At 41.8% G+C, this 23,244-nt stretch overlaps 1 protein-coding gene across 1 annotated transcript in view; it reads left to right on the top strand.

The window, feature by feature from the left end:
• Positions 1-21,922, top strand: part of PANX1 (pannexin 1) — a 71,711-nt gene extending 49,789 nt beyond the window's left edge. The window contains exons 3-5 of the mRNA XM_017498413.2: positions 18,425-18,654; positions 19,588-20,246; positions 20,767-21,922. Coding sequence (XP_017353902.1) covers positions 18,425-18,654; positions 19,588-20,246; positions 20,767-20,834 — 957 coding nt within the window. The 3' untranslated portion in view covers positions 20,835-21,922. The remainder of the gene's footprint in view (positions 1-18,424; positions 18,655-19,587; positions 20,247-20,766) is intronic.
• Positions 21,923-23,244: the final 1,322 nt, after the last annotated feature.

Below are 23,244 nucleotides of genomic sequence, written 5' to 3'. Positions count from 1 at the left end.
TTTGCCCTTGAATCTACTGTCCTGGTTCCCTGCTCAGTCCCCTTTTTAAACAGACGAATGGGTGACTTCCCGTGGCTCCAATGGCCAGCCAAAAGGGCACCCGGACCGGTGTATTTTGTACGGAGAACCGGAGAACCGCTGCTCCGGGGCACCGACAAAGTAGCCGCGCGGGGCAAAACAGCAGCACCGGCTGGCACAGCCGGGCTGGTGACCTGTGGAGCTCCTCCGGCTGGGAATTTCCTAGTCTGTGGGCAATAAAAATGTGGCGTCCACTCACCCTCTGCGCTTTCACTGGGAGCTGCAATCCTGAGCTGTTCCTAAACGGCCATCTTGGATCCTCCCTTTAGATAATTTCTTGTTGCTCATTAGCATCCCTTTCATTCAGACTGAATCAAAACTCCCTTTATGATGTCTTGTAAGACAGGTCTAGTGTTGATGAAATAACTAAGCTTTTGTTTGTTTGGGAAAGTCTTTATTTCACCTTTATATTTGAAGGATAGCTTTACTCGTCATTGATATTCTAGGTTGGAAACTTTTGTCCTTTAGTGCTTTGAATATGTCATCCAACTCCCTTCTAGTCTGTAAGGTTTCCACTGAAAACTCTCCTGCCAGATGTCTTCGAACTGTTTTAAATGTAATATGCATTTTTTCGCCTGTTGATTTTGGAATTCTTTTTCCTTCACCTTTGAGAGTTGGATTATTATATTCCTTGAGGTAGTCTTATTTGGGTTGAGTCCTTTTTGTGTCCTTTAACCTTCTTGAACCTGTGTATTATATCGGGAGTCTGCCTGGTGCTTTATTTTGCTGTGACTGAGCCTGATATCTGTTTAAAGACAGTATCCTCTATACTCTTTCCTGTCCTTTCCCCAAGCTGCACTGCTTCGAGTTGGGAGAGAGGTGATTCAGGTGTTCCCCTGGCTACTGCAGTTAGTGTTGTATTGGATCACATCCCAAGCCCACTGTTTCTAAGACTAGAGCAGCACCAGGGCTTGTCAGAGGCCTGCAGTCACGGTGTCCAATCAGGATTGGCACTTAGAATTATTTGGGGCCCTAGGTCGCTTTAGTCAGCTGGTGGTGAAGCCAGCAGAAGTTAGTTTTCTCCCACTGGGGCAGAGGATTGCCCTCTGGTCCAGGGCTGGTCTAAATGCTTCCTTTGTGGGCCCTGGCAGAAGTCTTCCTGGTGTTGTGTGACTATGACAAGGTAGCACTGAGCTCCAGTGCAAAGTCCCATACTCACTTTGCCCTCTCTCCTTCAAGCACACGAATTCTTTCTTCAGACTGCACTGCCTGAGTTTAGGGGAAGGGTGGTATAGGCAATGCAAGACTATCCCTCCTACTCTGTTCAATGCTACGTTATTATGTTAAAACCAGGTATAGTGATTGTTCATCTGATTTTTCGGTTCTTAGGAAGGTGCTTTCCTGCATGGATACTTACTCGATTTGGTGTTCTTTTTTTGGGGGGGGCAGGGGGTCAATCATTGGAGGGTTCTATTCAGCCAGCTTGCTCTTCTTCCTCTTATGTGCTCTCAAGTTCTTGCTCAGGTTTTTCACATATGATATGCAGCACTCGCTAGGAAATAACTAGGTATACGAGAAAACCAAGAAAAAAATCAGAAACAGACTTGTAGGAGGTACAGATAGTAGATTGATCAGCCATGAATTTTAACTAATCATTATTAATATATTCAAAGATTTGGCTCAGGGGCAGATGACTGCATGGAGATTTTTACAGAGAACTGACTGAAAACTGCACCGCAAGAATCAAATAAAAATTCTTGAGCTGAAAACAATTAGTAACAGTTGATTTCAGCTAACATTGACTGAGGGCCTACCATATGCTAGAATGTATGCCCAGTGGCAGAGCGCCACAGATGACATGCTTGCTTCATCAAGGAGCTCATTGTTTAGTGGAAAAATAAACGTGGAAGAAGACAGTGAGAGGGTAAAATCAGAAAGCTAAATGGTAAAAGGAGAGTGTTTCAGATGGTAGTGAACTCTGTTAAAAATGCTGCTGCAGAGAAGCCAGTGGAGTCTGAGAGAAATACAACTTACTGGATTTAATTAAAACATTGGGGATCCAGCAGGAATGATTTTAGTGGAGAGGTGGGAGACAGATGGCTGTGGTGAGGAGTGAATGGGAAGTGAAGATGATTTGACAATTTCTTCACAGTTTTTTTTTTTTTTTCCTTTTTATAAACTCTTCCTGGTAACCAAAAGAGAGGAACAAGCTGGGTGGCAACTGGAAGGAAGGTGCAGGGCCAACAAGCACATAAAAACAGCACTGCCTGGGAGGGTTAGAAGAACTTTCTGGGAAAGGTGCAGCCTGTTGGGGAGCACTAGGGCCTTGATTGACTATGCAGGGTAGGCTAGGTTATAGAAGACTTTGAAAACTAGCCAGATGAATAGGCTAATTACTGGGGACAGCGCAAGCCATTGCAGGTACCTGAGCAGGGTGAACTTGGTGGTTCCAAGGGTTAAGCCTCAGTGACAGTGTGCAGGAGGGAATAGAGGCAGGGAGAGACACTTGGGAAGCATAAACGGAGGGTTCTAATTAGAGAACAGAAATGAAAAGAAAAAGTTGTGTCTGAGAAGGCAAAGACCAAACAAAAAACCATACTCTATGTCTCATTGCTGATTAGAAGATCACGCAAAAGGATAGTCAAAAGTGCCACCAAGGTCTAGACCAGGGGTTAGCAAACTTTTTTGCAGAGGGCTAGATCATAAACTTTTTTGAAGTTCACATGGTCACTGTTGCAGGTACTGAGTTCTGTAGAGTAGACATGATTGTTTGTGGCCAGATTTAGCTCAGGGGCAGCAGTTTGCTGATCCTTGGTCTAGAGTGACACCAGTTGAGGTCTAGGGTGATAGTGGTGAGGGTGGGAAGTGGACAGGCTCAGGGCATCTTTTCTAAAGTGTGGAACTAACAAGATGTGGTGATCGGACATGGGAGGATGAGAGAAAGATCAGGATTAAGGACATGACCACGGTTTCAGGCACTGGATGGAATGACACCTTCATGACATTTGAAGAAGCCTGGTGAAGAAGCACATTTTGGAGGAAAACCAAGGAGTTCTGCTTGAACATGTTGAATCAGAGATGCTCCGTGGTCCAGAGGAAGCATCACATAGGCAGTGAGATACGGTATTTGGAGATTGCAGGCTAGAGTAGAGCTATAGATATGGCAGACTGTCAGAAAATAGTGTTTAAAGCTACAGGAGTGGATAGGGTTTCTTGGGGGGTGATTATAGATAGACAGGGGCAAGGTCTGAGGGCTGCTGCAACATGGAGAGGGCGTGGGGTAGGACCAGTCAACAGAGGAGTCACAGAGAGGTGGGGTGATGAGGAAAGTGTAAACACTGTGCTGTATGATTGAAGGGCAGGGTATTTTATAAAGAAAGATGGTGTTGATGTAATGCCCTGTGTCAAATGCTGCCAAGAGGGTAAGGTTAGAACTGAGACTTAGGTTAACTCTACATTTGGGTGGTATCATGGGTTGAATTGTTTCCCTCGAAAGATATTTTGAAGTCTTAACCCAGTGTGCCCTAAACTGTGACCTTATTTGGAAATGGAACTGTTGCAGATGTAATTAGCTAAGATGGGGTCCTGTTGCAGCAGGGTGGGCCCTTAATCCAGTATGACTGCTATCCTCATAAGGAGAGGGGAATTTGGACGCAGACATGCTCAGAGGGAAGACAACATGAAGAAACTCAGGAAAACAGCTGCATGCCCACAGAGGCCTAGATTAGAGTTATGCTGTCAAGCCAACGAATGCTGGGGCGACTGGAAGCTGGAAGAGGCCGGGAGGATCCTGCCGTGGAGACTTGGGAGGGAGCATGGCCCTGCTAGCACCTTGATTTTCAACTCTTCATGTCTAAAACCATGAAAGAAAAAATGTCTTTTGTTTTAAACTATCCAATTTGTGGGATTTTGTTGTGGCAGCCCTAGGAACCTAATGCCAGGAGTTAGAGAGAAATGAAGATTCAGCCTAATTGGAGAAATAAAACCTATGCCAGACAGGAATATTAGCACGTGGATTTCTTAGGCCAGATCCTGTAATCACAGCCGCTTTATTTCTACACTGATCTCTTTTTCAAGTTTTTCTTTTTTGGTAAAATATACATAACGTAAAATTTACTTTTCTGTTTTAGGTATATAGCCCAGTGTCATTAAGTACATTATACATATATATATGGACATAGGCATAGGCAAGAACTTCATATATATGTATATTTACATATATATGTATATTTATATTTACATATATATTTATATTTACATATATATGTATACGTATGTATTGTACCTATACATATATATTTTATTGCAGTTTAGATTCTGGGGTACATGTGCAAAGCATGCAGGATTGTTGCATAGCTACATACATGGCAATGTGGTTTGTTGCCTCCATCCGCCCGTCAGCTATATCTGGCATTTCTCCCCGCTATCCCTCCCCAACCTCCCTACCCCTTGCTGTCCTTCCCCTATTCCCCCGCAACAGGCCCCAGTGTGTGATGTTCCCCTCCCTGTGTCCATGTGTTCTCATTGTTCAACATCCACTTACGAGTGAGAACATGTGGTGTTTGATTTTCTGTTCTTGTGTCAGTTTGCTGAGAATGATAGTTTCCAAGTTCATCAATGTCCCTACAAAGGACACGAACTCATCGTTTTTATGGCTGCATAGTATTCCGTGGTGTAAATGTGCCACATTATCCCCGTCTAATCTATCATCTGTGGGTATTTGGGTTGGTTCCACGTTTTTGCTATCGTAAACAGTGCTACAGTGAACATACATGTGCATATGTCTTTATAATAGAATGATTTATAATCCTTTGGATATGTACCCAGCAATGGGATTGCTGGGTCAAATGGAGTTTCTATTTCTAGGTCCTTGAGGTATTGTCACACTGTCTTCCACAATGTTTGAACAAATTTACACTCCCAGCAACAGTGTAAAAGTGTTCCTTTTTCTCCACATCCTCTCCAGCATCTGTTGTCTTCAGATTTTTTAATAATCGCCATTCTAACTGGCGTGAGATGGTATCTCCATGTGGGTTTTGATTTGTATTTCTCTAATGACCAGTGATGATTAGCATTTTTTCATATGTTTCTTGGCCTCATATATATCTTCTTTTGAAAAGTGTCTGTTCATATCCTTTGCCCACTTGTGAATGGGTTTGTTTTTTTCTTATAAATCTGTTTTAGTTCTTTGTAGATTCTGGATATTAGCCCTTTGTCAGATGGGTAGATTGCAAAAATTTTTTCCCATTCTGTTGGTTGCCGGTTCACTCTAATGATTGTTTCTTTTGTTGTGCAGAAGCTCTGGAGTTTAATTAGGTCCCATTTGTCTATTTTGGCTTTTGTTGCCAATGCTTTTGGTGTTTTAGTCATGAAGTCCTTGCCTATGCCTATGTCCTGAATGGTTTTGCCTAGGTGTTCTTCTAGGGTTTTTATGGTGTTAGGTCTTATGTTTAAGTCTTTAATCCATCTGGAGTTAATTTTAGTGTAAGCTGTCAGGAAGGGATCCAGTTTCTGCTTTCTGCACATGACTAGCCAGTTTTCCCAACACTATTTATTAAACAGAGAATCCTTTTCCCATTGCTTGTTTTTGTCAGGTTTGTCAAAGGGCAGATGGTTGTAAATGTGTGGTGTTGCCTCTGAGGCCTCTTTTGTGTTCCGTTGGTCTGTATCTCTGATTTGGTACCAGTACCATGCCATTTTGATTACTGTAGCCTTTTCGTTTGAAGTCAGGTAGCATTATGCCTCCAACTTTGTTCTTTTTGCTTAGAATTGCCTTAGCTATGCAAGCTCTCTTTTGGTTCCATATGAAGTTTAAGATGGTTTTTTCCAGTTCTGTGAAGAAGGTCATAGGTAGCTTGATGGGGACAGTGTTGAATCTATATATTACTTTGGTTAGTATGGCCATTTTCACAATATTGATTCTTCCTCACCATGAGTATGGAATGTTTTTCCATCTGTTTGTGTCCTCTCTTCTTTCCTTGAGCAGTGGTTTGTAGTTCTCCTTGAAGAGGTCCTTTACATCCTTTGTTGTATTCCTAGGTATTTTACTCTCTTTGTATCAATTGTGAATGGCAGTTAGTTCTTAATTTGGCTCTCTTTAAGTCTGTTATTGGTGTATAGGAATGCATGTGATTTTTTGCACATTGATTTTATATCCTGAGACTTTGCTGAACTTGCTTATCAGTTTCAGGAGATTTTGGGCTGAGACGATGGGGTCTTCTAGATATACAATCATGTTGTCTGCAAATAGAGATAATTTGACTTCCTCCTAATTGAATATTCTTTGTTTTTCCTGCCTCATTGCTCTGGCTAGAACTTCCAGTACTATATTGAGTAGGAGTGGTAAGAGAGGGCATCCTTGTCTTGTGCCAGATTTCAAAGGGAATGGTCCCAGTTTTTACCCATTCAGTATGATATTGGCTATGAGTTTGTCGTAAATAGCTTTTATTATTTTGAGATACATTCCATTGATACTTAGTTTATTGAGAGTTTTTAGCATAAAGGGCTGTTGAATTTTGTTGAAGGCCTTCTCTGCATCTATTAAGATAATCATGTGGTTTTTGTTTTTGGTTCTGTTTATGTGGTGGATTGCGTTTATAGACTTGTGTATGTTGAACCAGCCTTGCATCCTCAGAATGAAGCCTACTTGATCATGATGGATAAGCTTTTTGATGTGCTGTTGCAATCAGTTTGCCACTATTTTATTGAAGATTTTTGCGTCTATGTTCATCATGGATATTGGCCTCAAGTTTTCTTTTCTTGTTGAGTCTCTGCCGGGTTTTGGTCTCGGGATGATGTTGGTCTCATAAAATGATTTGGGAAGGAATCCCTCTTTTTGGAGTGTTTGGAATAGTTTCAGAAGGAGTGGTACCAGCTCCTCTTTGTATGTCTGGTAGAATTCGGCTGTGAACCCATCTGGACCCGGGCTTTTTTTGGTTGGTAGGCTATTAATTGCTGCTTCAACTTCACCCCTTGTTATTGATGTATTCAAGGACCGACTTCTTCCTGGTTTAGTCTTGGGAGGGTGCAAGTGTCCAGGAATTTATCCAGTTCTTCCAGGTTTACTGGTTTGTGTGCATAGAGTTGTTTGTAGTAAAACTCTGATGGTAGTTTGTATTTCTGTGGAAATGGTAGTGATATCCCCTTTATTGTTTTTTAGTTCATCTATTTGATTCTTCTCTCTTTTCTTTTTTATTAATCTGGCTAGCATTCTATTTTGTTGATCTTTTCAAAAACCAGCTCCTGGATTAATGATTTTTTGAACGGTGTTTTTTTTGTGTGTGTCTCTCTCCTTCAGTTCTGCTTTCATCTTAGTTATTTCTTGTACTAGCTTTTGAGGTTTTTTGTTTTGTTTTGTTTTGTTTTGTTTTGTTTTAAATCTCACTGCTCTAGCTCTTCCAATTTTGATGATACATGTCAATTTTAGACATTCCCATGCTTCTCATGTGGGCATTTATTGCTATATATTTTCCTCTAGACACTGCTTTACATGTGTTCCCGAGATTCTGGTATGTGTGTCTTTGTTTTTGTTGGTTTCAAAGAACATCTTTATTTCTGCCTTCATTTCATTGTTTATCCAGTCAACATTCAAGAGCCAGTTTTTCAGTTTCCATGAACTTGTGTGGTTCTGAGTTAGTTTCTTAATCATGAGTTCTAATTTGATTGCACTGTGGTCTGAGAGACTGTTTGTTATGATTTCCGTTCTTTTGCATTTGCTGAGGAGTGATTTACTTCCAATAAGTGGTCAATTTTAGAGTAGGTGTGATGTGGTGCTGAGAAGAATGTATATTCTGTGGATTTGGGGTGGAGAGTTCTGTATATGTCTGTTAGCTTTGCTTGTTCCAGATCTCAGTTTAAGTGCTGGATATCCTAGTTAATTTTCTGTCTCGTTGATCTAATATTGACAGTGAAGTCTCCCAGTATTATTGTGTGGGAGTCTAAGTCTCTTTGTAGGTCGTTAAGAACTTGCTTTATGTATCTGGGTGCTCCTGTATTAGGTACGTACATATTTAGGATCATTAGCTCTTCTTGTTGCATTGATCCTTTTACCATTATGTAATGCCCTTCTTTGTCTCCTTTAATCTTTATTGGTTTAAAGTCTGTTTTCTCAGAGAGTAGGATTGCAACTTCAGGTTTTTTTGTGTTTTTTTTTTCTCCTCTCTATTTGCTTGGTAAATCTTTCTTCATCCCTTTATTTTGATCCTGTGTGTGCCCTTGCATGTGAGATGGATTTCCTGGGTACAGCACACCCATGGCTTTTGACTTTTATTCCAATTTGCCAGTCTGTGTCTTTTGATTGGGGCATTTAGTCCATTTACCTTTAAGGTTAATATTGTTAATGTGTGAAATTGATCCTGTCATTTTGAAGCTAGCTGGGTGTTTTGCCCATTGGTTGATATAGTTTCTTTATTATGTCGATGGTCTTTAGCATTTGGTACGTTTTTGGAGTGGCTGATACTGTTTGTTCCTTTCTATATTTAGTGCTTCTTTCAGGCGCCCTTGTGAGGCAGTCCTGGTGGTGACGAAATCTCTCAGCAATTGCTTGTTTGTAAAGATTTTATTTCTCCCTTGCTTGTGAAGTTTATTTTGGCTGGATATGAAATTCTAGGTTGAAAGTACTTTTCTTTAAGAATGTTGAATATTGGCCCCCACTCTCTTCTGGCTTGTAGGATTTCTGCCAAGAGCTCCGCTGGGAGTCTGATGGGCTTCCCTTTGTGGGTAACCCAACGTTTCTCTCTGGCTGCCCTTAGCATTTTTTCCTTCATTTCAACCCTGGTGAATCTGATGATTATGTGCCTTGGGGTTGCACTTCTTGAGGAAAATCTTTGTGGTGTTCTCTGTATTTCTTGGACTCGAATATTGGCCTGCCTTGCTTGGTTGGGGAAGTTCTCCTGGATAGCATCCCAAAGAGTGTTTTCCAGCTTGGATTCATTCTCTCCGTCACATTCAGGTACACCTAGCAAACATAGATTAGGTCTTTTCAGATAATCCCATATTTCTTGGAGGCTTTGTTCATTTCTTTTCACTTTTTTTCTCTCTAATCTTGCCCTCCTGTTTTATTTCATTGAGTTGATCTTAAATCTCTGATATCCTTTCTTCTGCTTGGTCAATTTGGCTTTGAAACTTGTGTATGCTTCGCAAAGTTCTCGTGTTATGTTTTTCAGCTCCATCAAGTCATTTATATTCTTCTCTAAGCTGTTTATTCTCTTTAGAATTTCATCTAACCTTCCTTCAAGGTTCTTAGTTTATTTGCATTGGGTTAGAACATGCTCTTTTAGCTCAGAGAAGTTTGTTATTACCCACCTTCTCAAGCCTGTTTCTGTCAATCTATCAGATTCATTCTCCATCCAGCTTTGTTCCTTTACTGGTGATTAGTTGTGATCCCTTGGAAGAGGAGAGGCATTCTGATTTTGTGTGTTTTCATCCTTTTTGCACTAGTTTTTTCCCATCTTTGTGGATTTATGTACCTGTGGTCTTTGTAGTTGGTGACTTTCAGATGGTGTTTCTGAGTGGACATCTTTTTTATTTCTTTCTGTTTTTTAGTTTTCCTTCTAACAGTCAGGCCCCTCTGCTGTAGGACTGCTGGAGGTCTACTCCAGACCCTGCTTGCTTGGGGATCACCTGCAGTGGCTGCAGAACAGTAAGGGTTGCTGCCAGTTTCTTTTTCTGTTATCTTCGTCCCAGAAGGATACCGGCCAGATGTCAGCCTGAGTTCTCCTTTATGAGGTGTCTCATTGGATATACAGGGGTCAGGGAGCTGATTGAGAAGATAGTCTGTCCCTTGGAGGAGCTCAACTGCTGAGCTGTGAGCTCCGTTGTTCTGTTTATAGCTACTGGGCAGGTATGTTTAAGTCTGCTGCAGCAGAACTTATAACTGCCTTTTTTCCCAGGTGCTCTGTCCTGGAAATGTGGGGCTTTATTTATAAGTTCCTGACGTGCTGCTGCCTTTTTTCAGAGATGCCCTGCGCAGCGAGGAGGTAGCCTAGTCACAGTCTGCCAGCAGAGGCGTTGCTGAGCTGCCATGGGCTCTGCCCAGCTGCTGTGTGAAATTCCTTGAGGTTTTGTTTATAGAGGTATAGTTAGAACTGCCTCAGTAATGAGGGTCTGCCTCTGTAATGGCAGACTGCCTCAGCAATGGTGGACTGCCTCGCCAATAGCAGACTGCCTCGGTAATGGCGGATGCCCTTCCCCAACAGAGCTGGACTGTCTAGGTCTAGCTGCACTTGCTATGAAACTCTCAATCCAGAGCGTTTCAGATTGCTGGTCTTTGTAGGGGTCCCAGGCATTCAAGGTGCCGGTTGAAACGGCTGCCCAGACTTGTGTGAATTTTTGTGCGGAGACCTGCTACACTCGCTGAAACCTTCATGCTGGAAACTCATGGCGCTTTTCAGCCCAAGAATCTCCTGGTCTCTAGGCAGTAAATAACTCATTTGGAAATGCGGTGTTCACTCACCCTCTGCATTGTTCTCACTGGGAACTGCACTCCAGAGCTGTTCCTATTCGGCTATCTTGGATCGGAGACATTTAAGTACAGTTACACTGTTATGAAATCATCACCATTATCTGTCTGTGGAATTTGTTCATCTTCCAAACTGAGACCTACACCTATTAAGCAGTAACATTCCATTTCCCCAACCCCTGCAGCCCCTGGCAACCTTTATTCTGTTCTCTGTCTCTATGTGTTTGCCTATTCTAGATACCGCATGTGAGTGAAACCATGTAATATTTGTCCTTTTTTGTCTGGCTTATCTCACTTAAGGAAATGTTTTGGCTGCAGTATTGGTGGTAGAATATACTATAATATGGATCATCTCTATTTCTATATTTATTTACTTATTACTGGAGCTCAACCACAGTCTTTTTTTCTCCTTTCACCTCTCTTTGCCTGTAGGATGTACTGCATGTAGTCATATACTTTGTATTAACATATTAGAAATCTACAGATCTGTTTTGTACTTTTTATACTGTTGGATACTTACAATCAAAACTTTTACTAGGGTATGAATAAATCTAGTCTTATTAGAAAATTTAAAAAATAAAATGTTTTCTAAGTTCTTTCTTGTAGCATACATCAAAATCTCTTTCCTTTTTCAGGCTGAATAATATCCCATTGTAAGTTTGTGTGAGACTTTTTTGTTTATCCATTCATCAGTAGATACTTGGGTTGCTTGTACTTCTTGGCTGTTGTGAATATTGCTGCTGTGAACATGTGTTCGAGTCCTTGCTTTGTTTCTTTTGAATACGTACCCCAAAGTGGAATTACTGGGTTCTCTTTCAAGGATAGAAAGGTTTTCTTGTGGCTTCCCCACACTGAGCAGACTTGGAACTGTTAAGCTGGGAGGGTCCTCTTATTCAGGCTCTGAGGGCCAGAGTGGTCAGTGCCTTTTCCAAGGTCCCACAGCCAGATGACAGGTAAGCTCACAGACTCCTTCAAATTTCGGACATGTTTCCCATGTGAAAAGGTCCAGTTCTAACTTCTGTGGCTTCAGAACTCTAGACTGTAGCCTGTGGGTGAAGGTCATCAGCTGATGAGCTGCAGCTCAACACAAGGAGAGTCTTTCTGGCAGAAGAGCTGTCCAGCAAGGGAGCCTGGTTTTGAATCAGAAGGTCCTTAGTTCAGCGTGCTCATGGACTTGCATAGTTTCTTCCCTTCTCTGTATTCCTTACCTTGCACTGTTTCTTCATGGAAAACTCAGTTCCTTAGCTGTTCTGTATACTGGCTGTGTCTTTCCCATGCCGTCCTCGTTGTCATTCTCGCAGTCACCTCTCATTCATTCAGGACTTGAGTCATGGCTCATCCTCCTTCACCACCCCAAAGTGATTTCTGTGTCCTCCTGGATGGCACATCTGGCTTCAGTCTCTGTCTCATCTGCAAGAACTTTTACCTCCTTTCCACTTCTGTCATGAGTTCCTGTGGCCACCTCATTCTCAACTTGCTGTCACTTGAAACTAACTTCAGGCATCCCACTCCCTATTTCTACCTCATGCCTTCCAAGGCCTTCCCCAACCAATTTCAAATAAAATGGAAGCTTGACATGAGAATATCTTGCCATAATTCTGCTTAATTAATTCTTAATCTCTAAGACTGTAATTTTAAGCAGGCAGAGACCATGTCCTTATCTTGTTTATCCATGTACTCCTGAGACAATGCATGGTCCATAGTGGGTGCTGGAAGAGTATGTGTGGAAGGGAAGAGGACAGTGAGTGTAGCTTGTGTGTCCTGTTCAGAACCAGACTTGGTTCTCCAGGAGCATCCTGACAAAGGATGGGGGATTAGAGGCACAGGGTTTATTCAGCACTTCTCAATTTAATTCTGATGCTGGAGTTAGGAGAACTCAATTCCCCCAAAGTTGTTATTCAGTGTAATGTTTACATTAGCACTGGTATGATCAATGATGTAATTTCTCCCCCACCCACTTTCATTTCTCTTCCCTCTCCCATTCCATGCACTACTGATGGGCCCCTAAGACTGTGAGGCTTTTGCTGGAGATGCGGGGGGCCGGCAGGGGGCGCTCTAAGACTTCTTGAGAACTGGCTTTTTGTTTTTTTTTGAGTGTTCTGTTTGTTCAAGTTTAGAACGTAGGAGGCAACTGTTAGTAAGATTTCTCTCTGAAACAGCAAAGTCAGTTTTTGACTGAAAAAAAAAGTAAGAAAAAGAAAAAATTAAGAGTGGGCAAATCTTTATTTCTCTTAGGTAGACTCATAGAAACCTGGTTGGAGGAATCCTCCAAGGCTTCCAGACCAGAGGCTTCCAAACCTTAGCTTTGCCAGAGTGGCCTTGTGAAAATGCAGCATCACGAGGTCATCCAGGCCATTAGGTTGGAGCCTCTGTGATTAAGATTGGGAATGCGGTTTTTATCGGCTTCCCAGGAGATTCTGATGTGAGCCTGTCTTGCTGTGCATTGTGGGCACCAATCACCTAAACCATTTCTCAGATTCTCTCTGCATGCTGATCACCCGGGGATTTTGTTGAACTTTAGGCTCTGATTCAGCAGGTCTGATGGGGACGTGCAATTCTGCATTTATAGCAGACTCCCAGGTGATAACTGAGGTTTGTGGTCTATGGACCACACCACTCTTTGAGAAGCAAGAATCCAGAGCCAGGGTTGGCAACCTATGGCACACATGCTTGAGCCAAATCAGTCCATACCTGTTTTTGTAAATAAAGTTTTATTGGAACACAGCTGTGCCCCATGTGTTCACACTTTATCTGTGGCTGCTTTTGTACTATAATGGCAGAGTTGAGCAGCTACAATAGAGACCACGTGGCTCCCAAAGCCTGTAATATTTACTCTCTGGCCCTTTACAAGAAAACTGTATGGACCCTTAATCTGGAATACTCAAACTCTCGCAGATGATCACAAACTACATTGAAAAGGGAGCTCACAGGATAATTCATTGAATGTCCTACAGATTCATGGGAAGGGTCTTCCTTGTCACTTGGTTCTAATTATCTTGGTAGGCATCTCTTCCTCCTGTGAACAGATACTTTGTTCACTGTCTTCTCCAGGGCTCTCCCCATGATGGACTCCCCCCAACTGCACTCCAGAATGTCACCCAGCGTAAACCACTGCACCTTGGGTGCAGAATAGAAGCCCTGCCATCTTTATTTTCTTCCTTCTGTAAGCTTCTCTGGCAATGCACATTAGCTTTTTAGGGTAGCCCTTCACTTTTGACTCCCCCTGTCTAGGATTGTCTGTAAGTGTGGTATTATTTGAACAGCATATGCCAGAACAGACATCCTTCATGCATCTTGTCACTCCACTTCCCCAGTGCAGGATGTTCTTGGTTTACCTGCTTCCTACTTTCTGACCATTTTCCTCCATTTCTTCCAAGATTCTCTTTTTGTCCAACCCTTAAATGTTAGAGGGTCTCAGGCCTGTCCATGGTCGTCTGGTCGTCTTCTACCCATTCTCCTTGGATGGTCTTAATCATACAGTTGGCTTTGACCACATATGTGCTGCCAAATCCTGAATCATACAACTAGATTATTTTCCTATATTTTCAGTTATCTACTACACACCAGAGTGTTTTGACTGTAGGTATCTCATGTTGAAATTTTCTCATCTCAGGTTTGCCTCCCACCTCACTCCCAACTTTCCTGAATGTGGGCCTCTTCATTTATTTCACCTGATGGTTCCACCGCTCATGCCCTTGCATGAGCCACAAACTGGTATGATCCTCAGTTCTCCTCCTTTTCCCTCCCCCTCTTCTGTGGGACACTGAAGTACACTTTGTCTTCCCCATGTGTTGCTTCAGATCTGTCTTCCCTTCCTGCGTCTCTGCTGCAGCCACCTCCTGCCTGGTCTCATTCCTTCCCATATGTTTCCTGTTTATGTCTATAGTGATTTTCTGGAATACATTTGGGCATTCCCTCTACCAGTGGTATCCCATTGTGTATGGTGTGGGAATTTGGGGCCTTCTTAATTAGGTCCCTGCCTACTCTTTGTGTGAGTTTCCTAGATCTGCTATAATAAATCACCACAACATAAATTTATTGTCTCTTAATTCTGGAGGCCAGAAGTCCACACTCAAGGAGTTGCCAGAATTGGCGGCTGCTGGCGGTTCTCTGTGTTCCAGAAGAAAGAGGATAGTAGATGCATCACTTCAGTCTCTGCCTCTGTCATCACAGGGCTGCTTCCTGTCTGTCACTGTGTCTTCACTTGGCCTTCTGATAAGGACACAAGTCATTGGATTAGGGCCCACCCTAATTTATCATGACCTAACCTTAATTTAACTAATTATATCTGCAAAGACCTATTTTCAAACTGTATTACCCTCAGAGGTTCCAGGTAATCATGAATTAGGGGTGGGGACTATTCAACCCAGCACGCCATTGCAGTCTCAGCTCTGTCTACTTCCTCACTTGCAGGGCTTGCTCATTTACCTTGGTGCTCTGGATGAGTGAGAATTCACCAGACAGACAAGGTGGAGAGTATTCCAAAAGGCCACAGAGGTGACATTATTGCTGAGCCATAACATAAGGCTTTATTTAATTTTGTCACTGTACTTTAAGACATAGTTCAGGTTACCTGTTTGATGAAGCGTCCCTGACCAACTCCCCAGGGGCTTTTCTGTTCCCTCAGTACATAGTACCTACATGGTTTGATGGTTTAATTGCTAGCTTGTGTTCCCACATGTCCTGTGTGATTTGGAGCAGACTCTGTGCCTGGTCTGTGGGGGCCATGCATCCAGTGCACTGCGTGGCACATAGCAGGTGCCCAAGAGATGTTTTTGAGTAAATTTACCATCTGCAGTTAACTCCATAAGATCACATGCATTTCAGGGGAGGAGTTGTCAAGTGCGAATTGGATGGTCCTTTGCCTTCCGTGAGGTAGAGGGGATTTGAGTATGGAGGGAAGTTGTACTGGCTCACCCTCTGGGTTCCTTCCATCTGGAGGTTCCTGTTGTTCTAACTATAACCCCTTCCAGAAACAGCACACATTTTTAAGGAAGACAGACTGAAAATTTTAAGCAGTTGGACAGCTCCTTTGTTCCACAATGATTTGAGAAGTTTCCTTATTTTTGGAAGAGCTCAGTACTCACTCGAACATCATGCAGAATAGTGCCATGGTGGCTTCAAGAGAGGCCGAGCATCCCAGGCCTAATGGGGAGTTGACGCAGCTTATGAACAAAGCTGTTTCCATCTGCAGATGCCCTCTCAGAGCACTGCAGCTTTTCCTTATTTCTTATTTGGTCAAAAGAATTTTAGAAACTGTAATTTTATGCTTTTAGAGATTCTTATTTCCTGTTTTACTACATTTTTATAGAATCACTGAAAGTTGCCTTTTTTATTTTTGATGGGAAAAAATAAAAAGAGGTTTAAGTGTGGAGAAAACCAAGAGGTGGGGCATTAAATGATGTTCCTATAATGGTGATCAAGGTACAAGGATATTTTAGGGAAATTTACACCGAATACATAATTCGTTTTTCTAATTACAATAAGTTGAACTATTCATTGGCACAAATTATCGTACCACTTGGCCGTGTTAAAAAAAGAAATGCCACAAACTGTAAATAGTCACTTTTTAATTTAAGGGAACAGTTTGAGGAGGAAATGTCATTATTCAAATAGCTATGAAACAAAAGTGACTTATACAAATATTTCACAAGCCCAAATTAGAAAAATTTTCTCCCTGTGGTGCCTAGATAGAATGCCTGATTTTCATGGTCATGGAAGCAGCAGAAACTCTGTGCCATGCAGTTACGTTTTTAAACTAATGGGCACCCTTCTGATAGGGCAAGAATTAAATGAACATGCCTTCTCCCCACAGCCAGCTATGAATTATTCAGCCAAAATTCAGCTAAGCACAGCCTGCTGTGTGTGTATCATTGTGTAGCAGCCCTTTGCTAATTGGGTTAATTTTGAAACACCTCACCCCGTACCAACATGCAGAAGTAAAGCAGCTGTCTCGGTAAGAGGGCTTTGCAAAGTGTCAGGGCCATTTGTGCTTATTCTCTCCTTCCTCTGTGGCAGATATTCCTTATGCAGGTCTGTGATAGTGACAGGAGGCCTGCAAACTAGGATAGGAAAATATGTGACAGCTTCATTTTTTACTCACTTCCAACTAGAATTTAGCATTAAAAAAGATTGGATGTGGGCAACAATCCGTAGTGATAATAGCAGTACCTAGGAGTTTGTCACCCACAACAGTCACAGGTATCCTAGAATATTGTTTACTCTTCACTACTTCAGAGTTTCAATAGCGGTTAGATCATCTGCTAGATCCTATTTTAAGTATGAATAAAGATGATGCAAAATATTAATATTTTGATAACTTTATATCAATGTAATCTATTTCCTTTGTGATCCTATATGTATTATTTTGTGCATTTAAAAATATTCTGCATGAAAAACAAGATTGAAGAACTGTCACAAAACCAAGGAGATCCAAGTAAAAGTGTGAAGTTTAGTTTATTATAATGTGCTAATCTTGGTTTCTTAGTCTTGAGAAGTGTTATCACGGACATAGGAGTCATCAGCAATGGGGGAAGCTGAGTGAGGGGCGTATGGGAATGCTCTGTACATCTGAAATTACAGTGAGGACCATGTTGTGGGGTCTGCCGTCCACTCCCAGAAACGTTTGGGAGCATGGTTTCCTGTCAACTTAAGGCCATCATGGCCTCTTCCATTACAACTCTGAGAAATGGTGCAGATAGATCCATCCAAAGATAAGGAGAAGTTTTCCAGAGAAGTAAAGTAATTGAGAGTGTGTTAGATTGGGAAAAGCATGGCTCTGAAATCAGAGAGGTCGGCATGATAGTCTGACTCTCACTTACCAGCTTTGTGATCTGGGACCAGCGACTGCTCCCAGCTTTCTCTTCCTCTTTGCGGAATGGAACCATCCATAGAGTCCCTGCCAGGGTCGCTGTGAGGACTGAACATAGTGTGTCCACGTAGCTAACTGTTTTCTGGTTACCTGGAGTGTTTGAGTGTCTATTCCATGCCAGGCCCTTTGCTAAGCATCTTCCCTCAGTTATCTCCTTTAATCTTCATGATATCTCTATTCCATGACTATTTCATAGATAGAGAAACTGAGGGTCAGAGACTTGGTGACCTCACTGCTCAAGGCCACAATGCTGAGCTTCAATTCAGCTCTGTGCTGACTGCAGTTTACTGTCTTCCTAAGTCTTCTGCTGAGGCTAAGCTACCTCTCACCACCTGGTAGTCCTGGTTACTGCCATGCTCCTCACTCTCTTTGACATTCCAATCCCCTCCTGTTTGGTGTGTGTCTGTACCCTGATCCAGACGCTCTCCTCTTGATTTCCTTGCCTGTTGTGGATGGCCTCTGTGGGCCGCAGTTTATCCAACTATAAAATTAGGGCGTTGGACTGCCTTCAAAGTCTGTTCCTTCTGTGAATTCAACTGCTTATTTCAGCTGTCTTACTGGGATGATTACTGAATCACTGAAGTCAAAGCTTTTCTAATTTGTTTTGGGGGAAGTTATATGTTTCTTTGGCATTTTCCCAGATTCCAAAGGAAGGCAAAAATGGAGCTGTGTGCCTTAGTTGCTTTAAAACCCAGCAGAAGCCTTTGTGATACTTTGTGATAGTTATGGGTTTCTTAACTGGGATTCTGTTCGCAGAACAAAAGGAATGGGAATAATTTTATTTTTTTCTTTTCCTTCTGTGGTTAAAAAGTACACACCATGTGTCACCATACAGTTGCCAGTTACTTCAAATTAATACCAATGGAAGGAAAAAAAAAAAAAAAGATAGTTATCAGTGTCAGATATTAGCTGGATAGGTGAATTTAGCCATAAGTAGTAGTTATTAGGCAATGAGCCCAATTTCCACAGTGTGCATTTGTCTCAAGATGTAAAAAAAAATGAGAGCATCATTTGGCACCATTAGGTTACTGCATGGGGGATCTGTTAAGCCTATGATTTGTTCTCTTGTTTTTCAGTTTTTCCCCTATATTCTGCTGCTCGTTGCAATCCTCCTATACCTGCCCCCACTGTTCTGGCGTTTCGCAGCTGCTCCTCACATTTGCTCAGACTTAAAGTTTATCATGGAAGAACTTGACAAAGTTTACAACCGTGCAATTAAGGCTGCAAAGAGTGTGTGTGACCGTGACCTTGACCTGAGAGACGGAGCCTGCTCAGTTCCAGTTGTTACCGAGAACTTAGGGCAAAGGTAACTTAGCCCCAGCAGGCAGCTCATCAGGTTTTGTAGGACAAACTCTCTGCCCTTCTACTGCCAGTCTGGGCCCAGAGTTCTCATTGCTAGGAGGCGGGGCAGGAGTGGAGGCAGGGGGACATCATGCACCTAGTGACACAGCCTGTAGGCTCCAGGCATGTCCACTCTCCCCAAATCTCACCCCCACCCATTTGTTTGTCCTTCCATCAAGACTCCTTTCCTTGATGAGTAAAACGTTACCATCTCATTTTTAAAATGCAGTTCTTGTAGGGGTAATAGATTGAGATACTATATGAAGCTTGCTTGCTTTAATCTATTTAACTCCTAAATGGAGATGCACAGGATTTCAAGGCAGATGAGTCGTGCCTTGCCTTTTCACATTCTTTGGTTCTTGTTATTGAATAATTGGAATAATAATATTGAGTGATTATTTTTGAATATTTCATAGATCCCACACACTGTATTAAGTACATTATCTCCTTCAGCCCTCAGATCAACATTACTAAGTGCACTTGTTAACCTCCCCTCCCCTTTTATTCTGAATAAAAACACTCTCCTGTAGCTGTAAGTGGGAGCGCTGGGACCTGAATCATGCCCCTTTGACCCCATAGTTTGTACCCATACCCCTGAACTGTCCCCACCCCTCCTCGTAAGAGGCAATGTTTACATGTGTTTAGCATTTACCAGGTACCAGGCATCGTTCTAAAAATTTCCAAATATTAACTCATTTAACTAACTAGGCCTTATATTTAAGGGTAAAAGTCTTATTATTCCTTTTCTTCCTCCCCTTTTAAACTGATTTTATTCTCTACCAAAGTTGTAGGTAGAAAAGTATGGGTGTTTGAAATCTTTAGTGTGACATTGTCTAATGTGTTTCTGCCTTTAATATTTGGTGATCTTGGTGAGTGTTTATTTTTGTTTATTTTTTAGTTTGTGGGAGATACCTGAAAGCCACTTCAAGTACCCAATTGTGGAGCAGTACTTGAAGACAAAGAAAAATTCAAATAATTTAATCATCAAGTATATTAGCTGCCAGCTGCTGACACTCACCATTATACTCTTAGCATGTATCTACCTGGGATATTACTTCAGCCTCTCCTCACTCTCAGATGAGTTTGTCTGCAGCATCAAGTCAGGGATCCTGAGAAACGACAGCACTGTGCCTGATCAATTTCAGTGCAAACTCATAGCTGTGGGCATCTTCCAGTTGCTCAGTTTCATTAACCTTGTGGTTTATGTCCTGCTGGCTCCTGTGGTTGTGTACACACTGTTTATTCCATTCCGACAAAAGACAGATGTTCTCAAAGTATACGAAATCCTGCCTACTTTTGATGTTCTGCATTTCAAATCTGAAGGGTACAACGATTTGAGCCTCTACAATCTCTTCTTGGAGGAAAATATAAGTGAGCTCAAGTCATACAAGTGTCTTAAAGTACTGGAGAATATTAAGAGCAGTGGTCAGGGGATTGACCCAATGCTACTCCTGACAAATCTTGGCATGATCAAGATGGATGCTGTTGATGGCAAGCCTCCCATGTCTGCGGAGACGGAGAGAGAGGAGCAGGGGAACCAGACAGCAGAGCTCAAAGGTAGGGTTTGCTCTGGGCAGAAGCTGCAGGAGCCCACCAAGAGCCTTTGCAGCAGCCTTGTGGGAATATTGACAGTCTTTACCCTGCCCATCAGTTAAGCCATCTCCGGGCATTAAAAAACCTTAATACCAAGGGGAACCCCTCATTATTAGGAGAGAGAGGAAAAGAATTGGAGCTGCTCCACATTTCCAAAAAAAGGACAATTTCTGTGCTTTTTCTGGTGTTTCTTTCTTGCTCAGCACTCTTCCTTGTCTTTCTTGCATATTTTTGTCTTATCTAACTGGCTTTCTTCCTGTATCTCTGATCCCCTTTCTCTGTTACTCTCTGACTTTCCCTTTCAAAGGGGACTGAAAGTTTATGGATTTGTTTTCTTAGCCTAACTTTACTGTGCTCTGAAGTTAGGCTAAGAAGCAAAACATGGTATAGATTGTGAGAGAAATTTTCGGAAGAAGAGATCTTGATTAGTATTGATAATTCCTGTTATATTTCTGTTATAAATATTTCTTTTCAATTTTGACAGATATGAACACTAAAGCAAATAATGGAGAGAAGAATGCCCGACAGAGACTTCTGGATTCTTCTTGCTGATGATTATTTTACTTGAACTGTAAATCTGTGACTTCTGTGACATGGGATTTAATTTGGCAAAAGCATCCCTGTTGGTTTCACAGCAGGTTTGTAATACATGGTTCTTGGTGGAGATGCTGAGCATGTCTTAGTCCCTAATGGAAATGGTGGTCAACAAAAAGCTATGGAAGAATGGTTTATGAACTTCCCATAGGAAGCACCTCAGAGATGATTAGTAAACTGCAGCAAGTAACTATGTGTAAGTCCTCATCAAATAAAAAGCAGAAAGACAAAAACAATCAGTCAAGACCAGTAGCCCTGTTAGAGCCTTGGAACAATACCTCTCTGTACCTGTGGTGAGACACGACCTAGAGCTACTGGAAAACAAGCACTTCAGGAGATTTGTTTTGTTTTCATGGAATAAGAATATGTTTGGATATAATTTAACTGAGTTTCTTATGTGCCCTTAAGGATTGTCAGACCAAAAAAGCATTCACTGGCTAATGACCCACAGGTCGACCTGTGTCCTAAGTTAGGTGTAAGTCCGGTGCCTTGGCGCGGACTCGAGCTCTCTTTACAGTGTTAGTTGTCAACCTTGGCTGATGGAAGTCCTGAACCAACCACTATTTGTCGTACTGTGCCTTGAAGGGCAGCAGGTCCAAGTGCTGCTCTCTCTGAAAACCGAGTTAACAAGATGAAATCTAAAGGATATTCACAGTGACTTCAATTCAGGAAAGAATGCTTCCAAAAGAGCCCTGTGGGGATATCTGACACCACAGAAGGCATTAATTCAGTCACTTTCAACGAGTTTGTCTACAGGATGTTTCTGTTATCAAAGGCATTTGAAACAGGCTTTTACTTAATAATGGAACACAGGATTGTTTAAAGTGAAGAACACTTTGCCTAAATGTGATCAGGGCATGTAAGTGACATTAGCATGCTCCATATGGTGTGCTTGGAGCCAGAAAAACTTAGCAGTTTGTTTATATTTAAGCACAGCTTTAAAGAAATTCATTTTAGTTTATACAGTGTCAGAATTGAGACCATTTGGGAAGAAAAGTCTAGCACTGGTAGAGAATTATAGCATAAAGATTACAAATGGTTAGATACTACAAATGCAGGCTTATTTCCTAAACATGTAAAGCTGATTCAGAACATGTTGAAAACTATTCCCAATTCCACTATGTAAATAGATCCTATGTTCACATTTTACACACACAGAAAAAATCTTGAACATCTGTGGACCTTCCAAGTTTTTTCTTAGAATGTTAGCACATTGCATCAGTTGAGTAATCCTCAGGAACCTCCAGGTTTACTTTTGGCTCTTACGGACAGTTGTTTACATAATGTAATTACTGTTTTCTGAAGAACGGAAGTTATATAAGCTGCTGTCTGCCTTTCAGAATATTCAGAAAAGCAGATTTTATTTGTGCTTCCATGATAGTTTGTGAAATGGAAAGCTAATGATACATATCAAAGTAGCAACCAGTGCTTTAAATTATTTTGTTACATGATATTTATTACTGAATTATACTGTGACTTAGCAGTAACCTAAATAATTGAATTTGCCAAATTATTATATTGCCATATCTGAGATATTCCGTCACAAGTTTCTACACTGGTTTCTTTCGAAAATTTACAAAGATTTTTGAGATATATTTTTCTAGAATATAATTTTTTTTTCCAGAGAGCTTCATCTTTTTTGTAGACTATCCTTAATTTGTATTTTGAAATGGTAAAAATTGATATTTTAGGAGACCAGGCAGTCTCCGAGTCCTACCATGTGAAATCTTTTAATTAAGAGTTTGTGTAATTGGGGTCCTTGGCCTCTCTTTCAGTACATTTTCCCATTCCCACTCTGAGCTGCAGTAGGGTCTGTGATGTCCCAGGCACAGTACCAGGTTGGATGTACAGATATGCATAGGCAAGTCCCGACCTTGAGGACTTCTGTCCAGTAACAGGCAGCAGACACATGGGCCGGTGCCTAAGAGGGGAAAGTATAGCCACATTAAAGGCTATGCCAGAAAGCGCCTAGCAAATGCTCTGTGTTCTGGGGAGAGGCTGCATTATTTTTTCTCTCCCACAGTTTAACTGCTAGTTTTGAGAATATAGTTGTCATTTTTCCCAGAGGCAGATGACCATCTTAAGGTTCTTTAGCTGCAAATCCTCTAGGTTGAATTTTGCGCAAAATAGTCACAGTGGTTTTGAATAGTAAGGGGTCCAGTTGCCCTTTGAACCTTCCCTCACAGGGATGAGAGAACAAGCCTGTGGAGGATATGCAGCTACGGGTGAACAACTGTCAGGGCCCCAGAAGGCTGGTGTGGAAGCCTGGGGATACATTTCAGCTTGGACAGAAGTATTATTAGGACAGGGAAACTCATCCGTCTGCTGTGAGCTGCTGGCTTGAAGGATGACTTTTTAGGAGCCAGTT

The sequence above is a fragment of the Cebus imitator genome, unplaced genomic scaffold (assembly GCF_001604975.1).
Source record: "Cebus imitator isolate Cc_AM_T3 unplaced genomic scaffold, Cebus_imitator-1.0 Scaffold241, whole genome shotgun sequence".
Taxonomy (NCBI): domain Eukaryota; kingdom Metazoa; phylum Chordata; class Mammalia; order Primates; family Cebidae; genus Cebus; species Cebus imitator.
The sequence above is the reverse complement of the archived record's forward strand: the minus strand, read 5'-3'. Positions and strand labels throughout refer to the sequence as shown.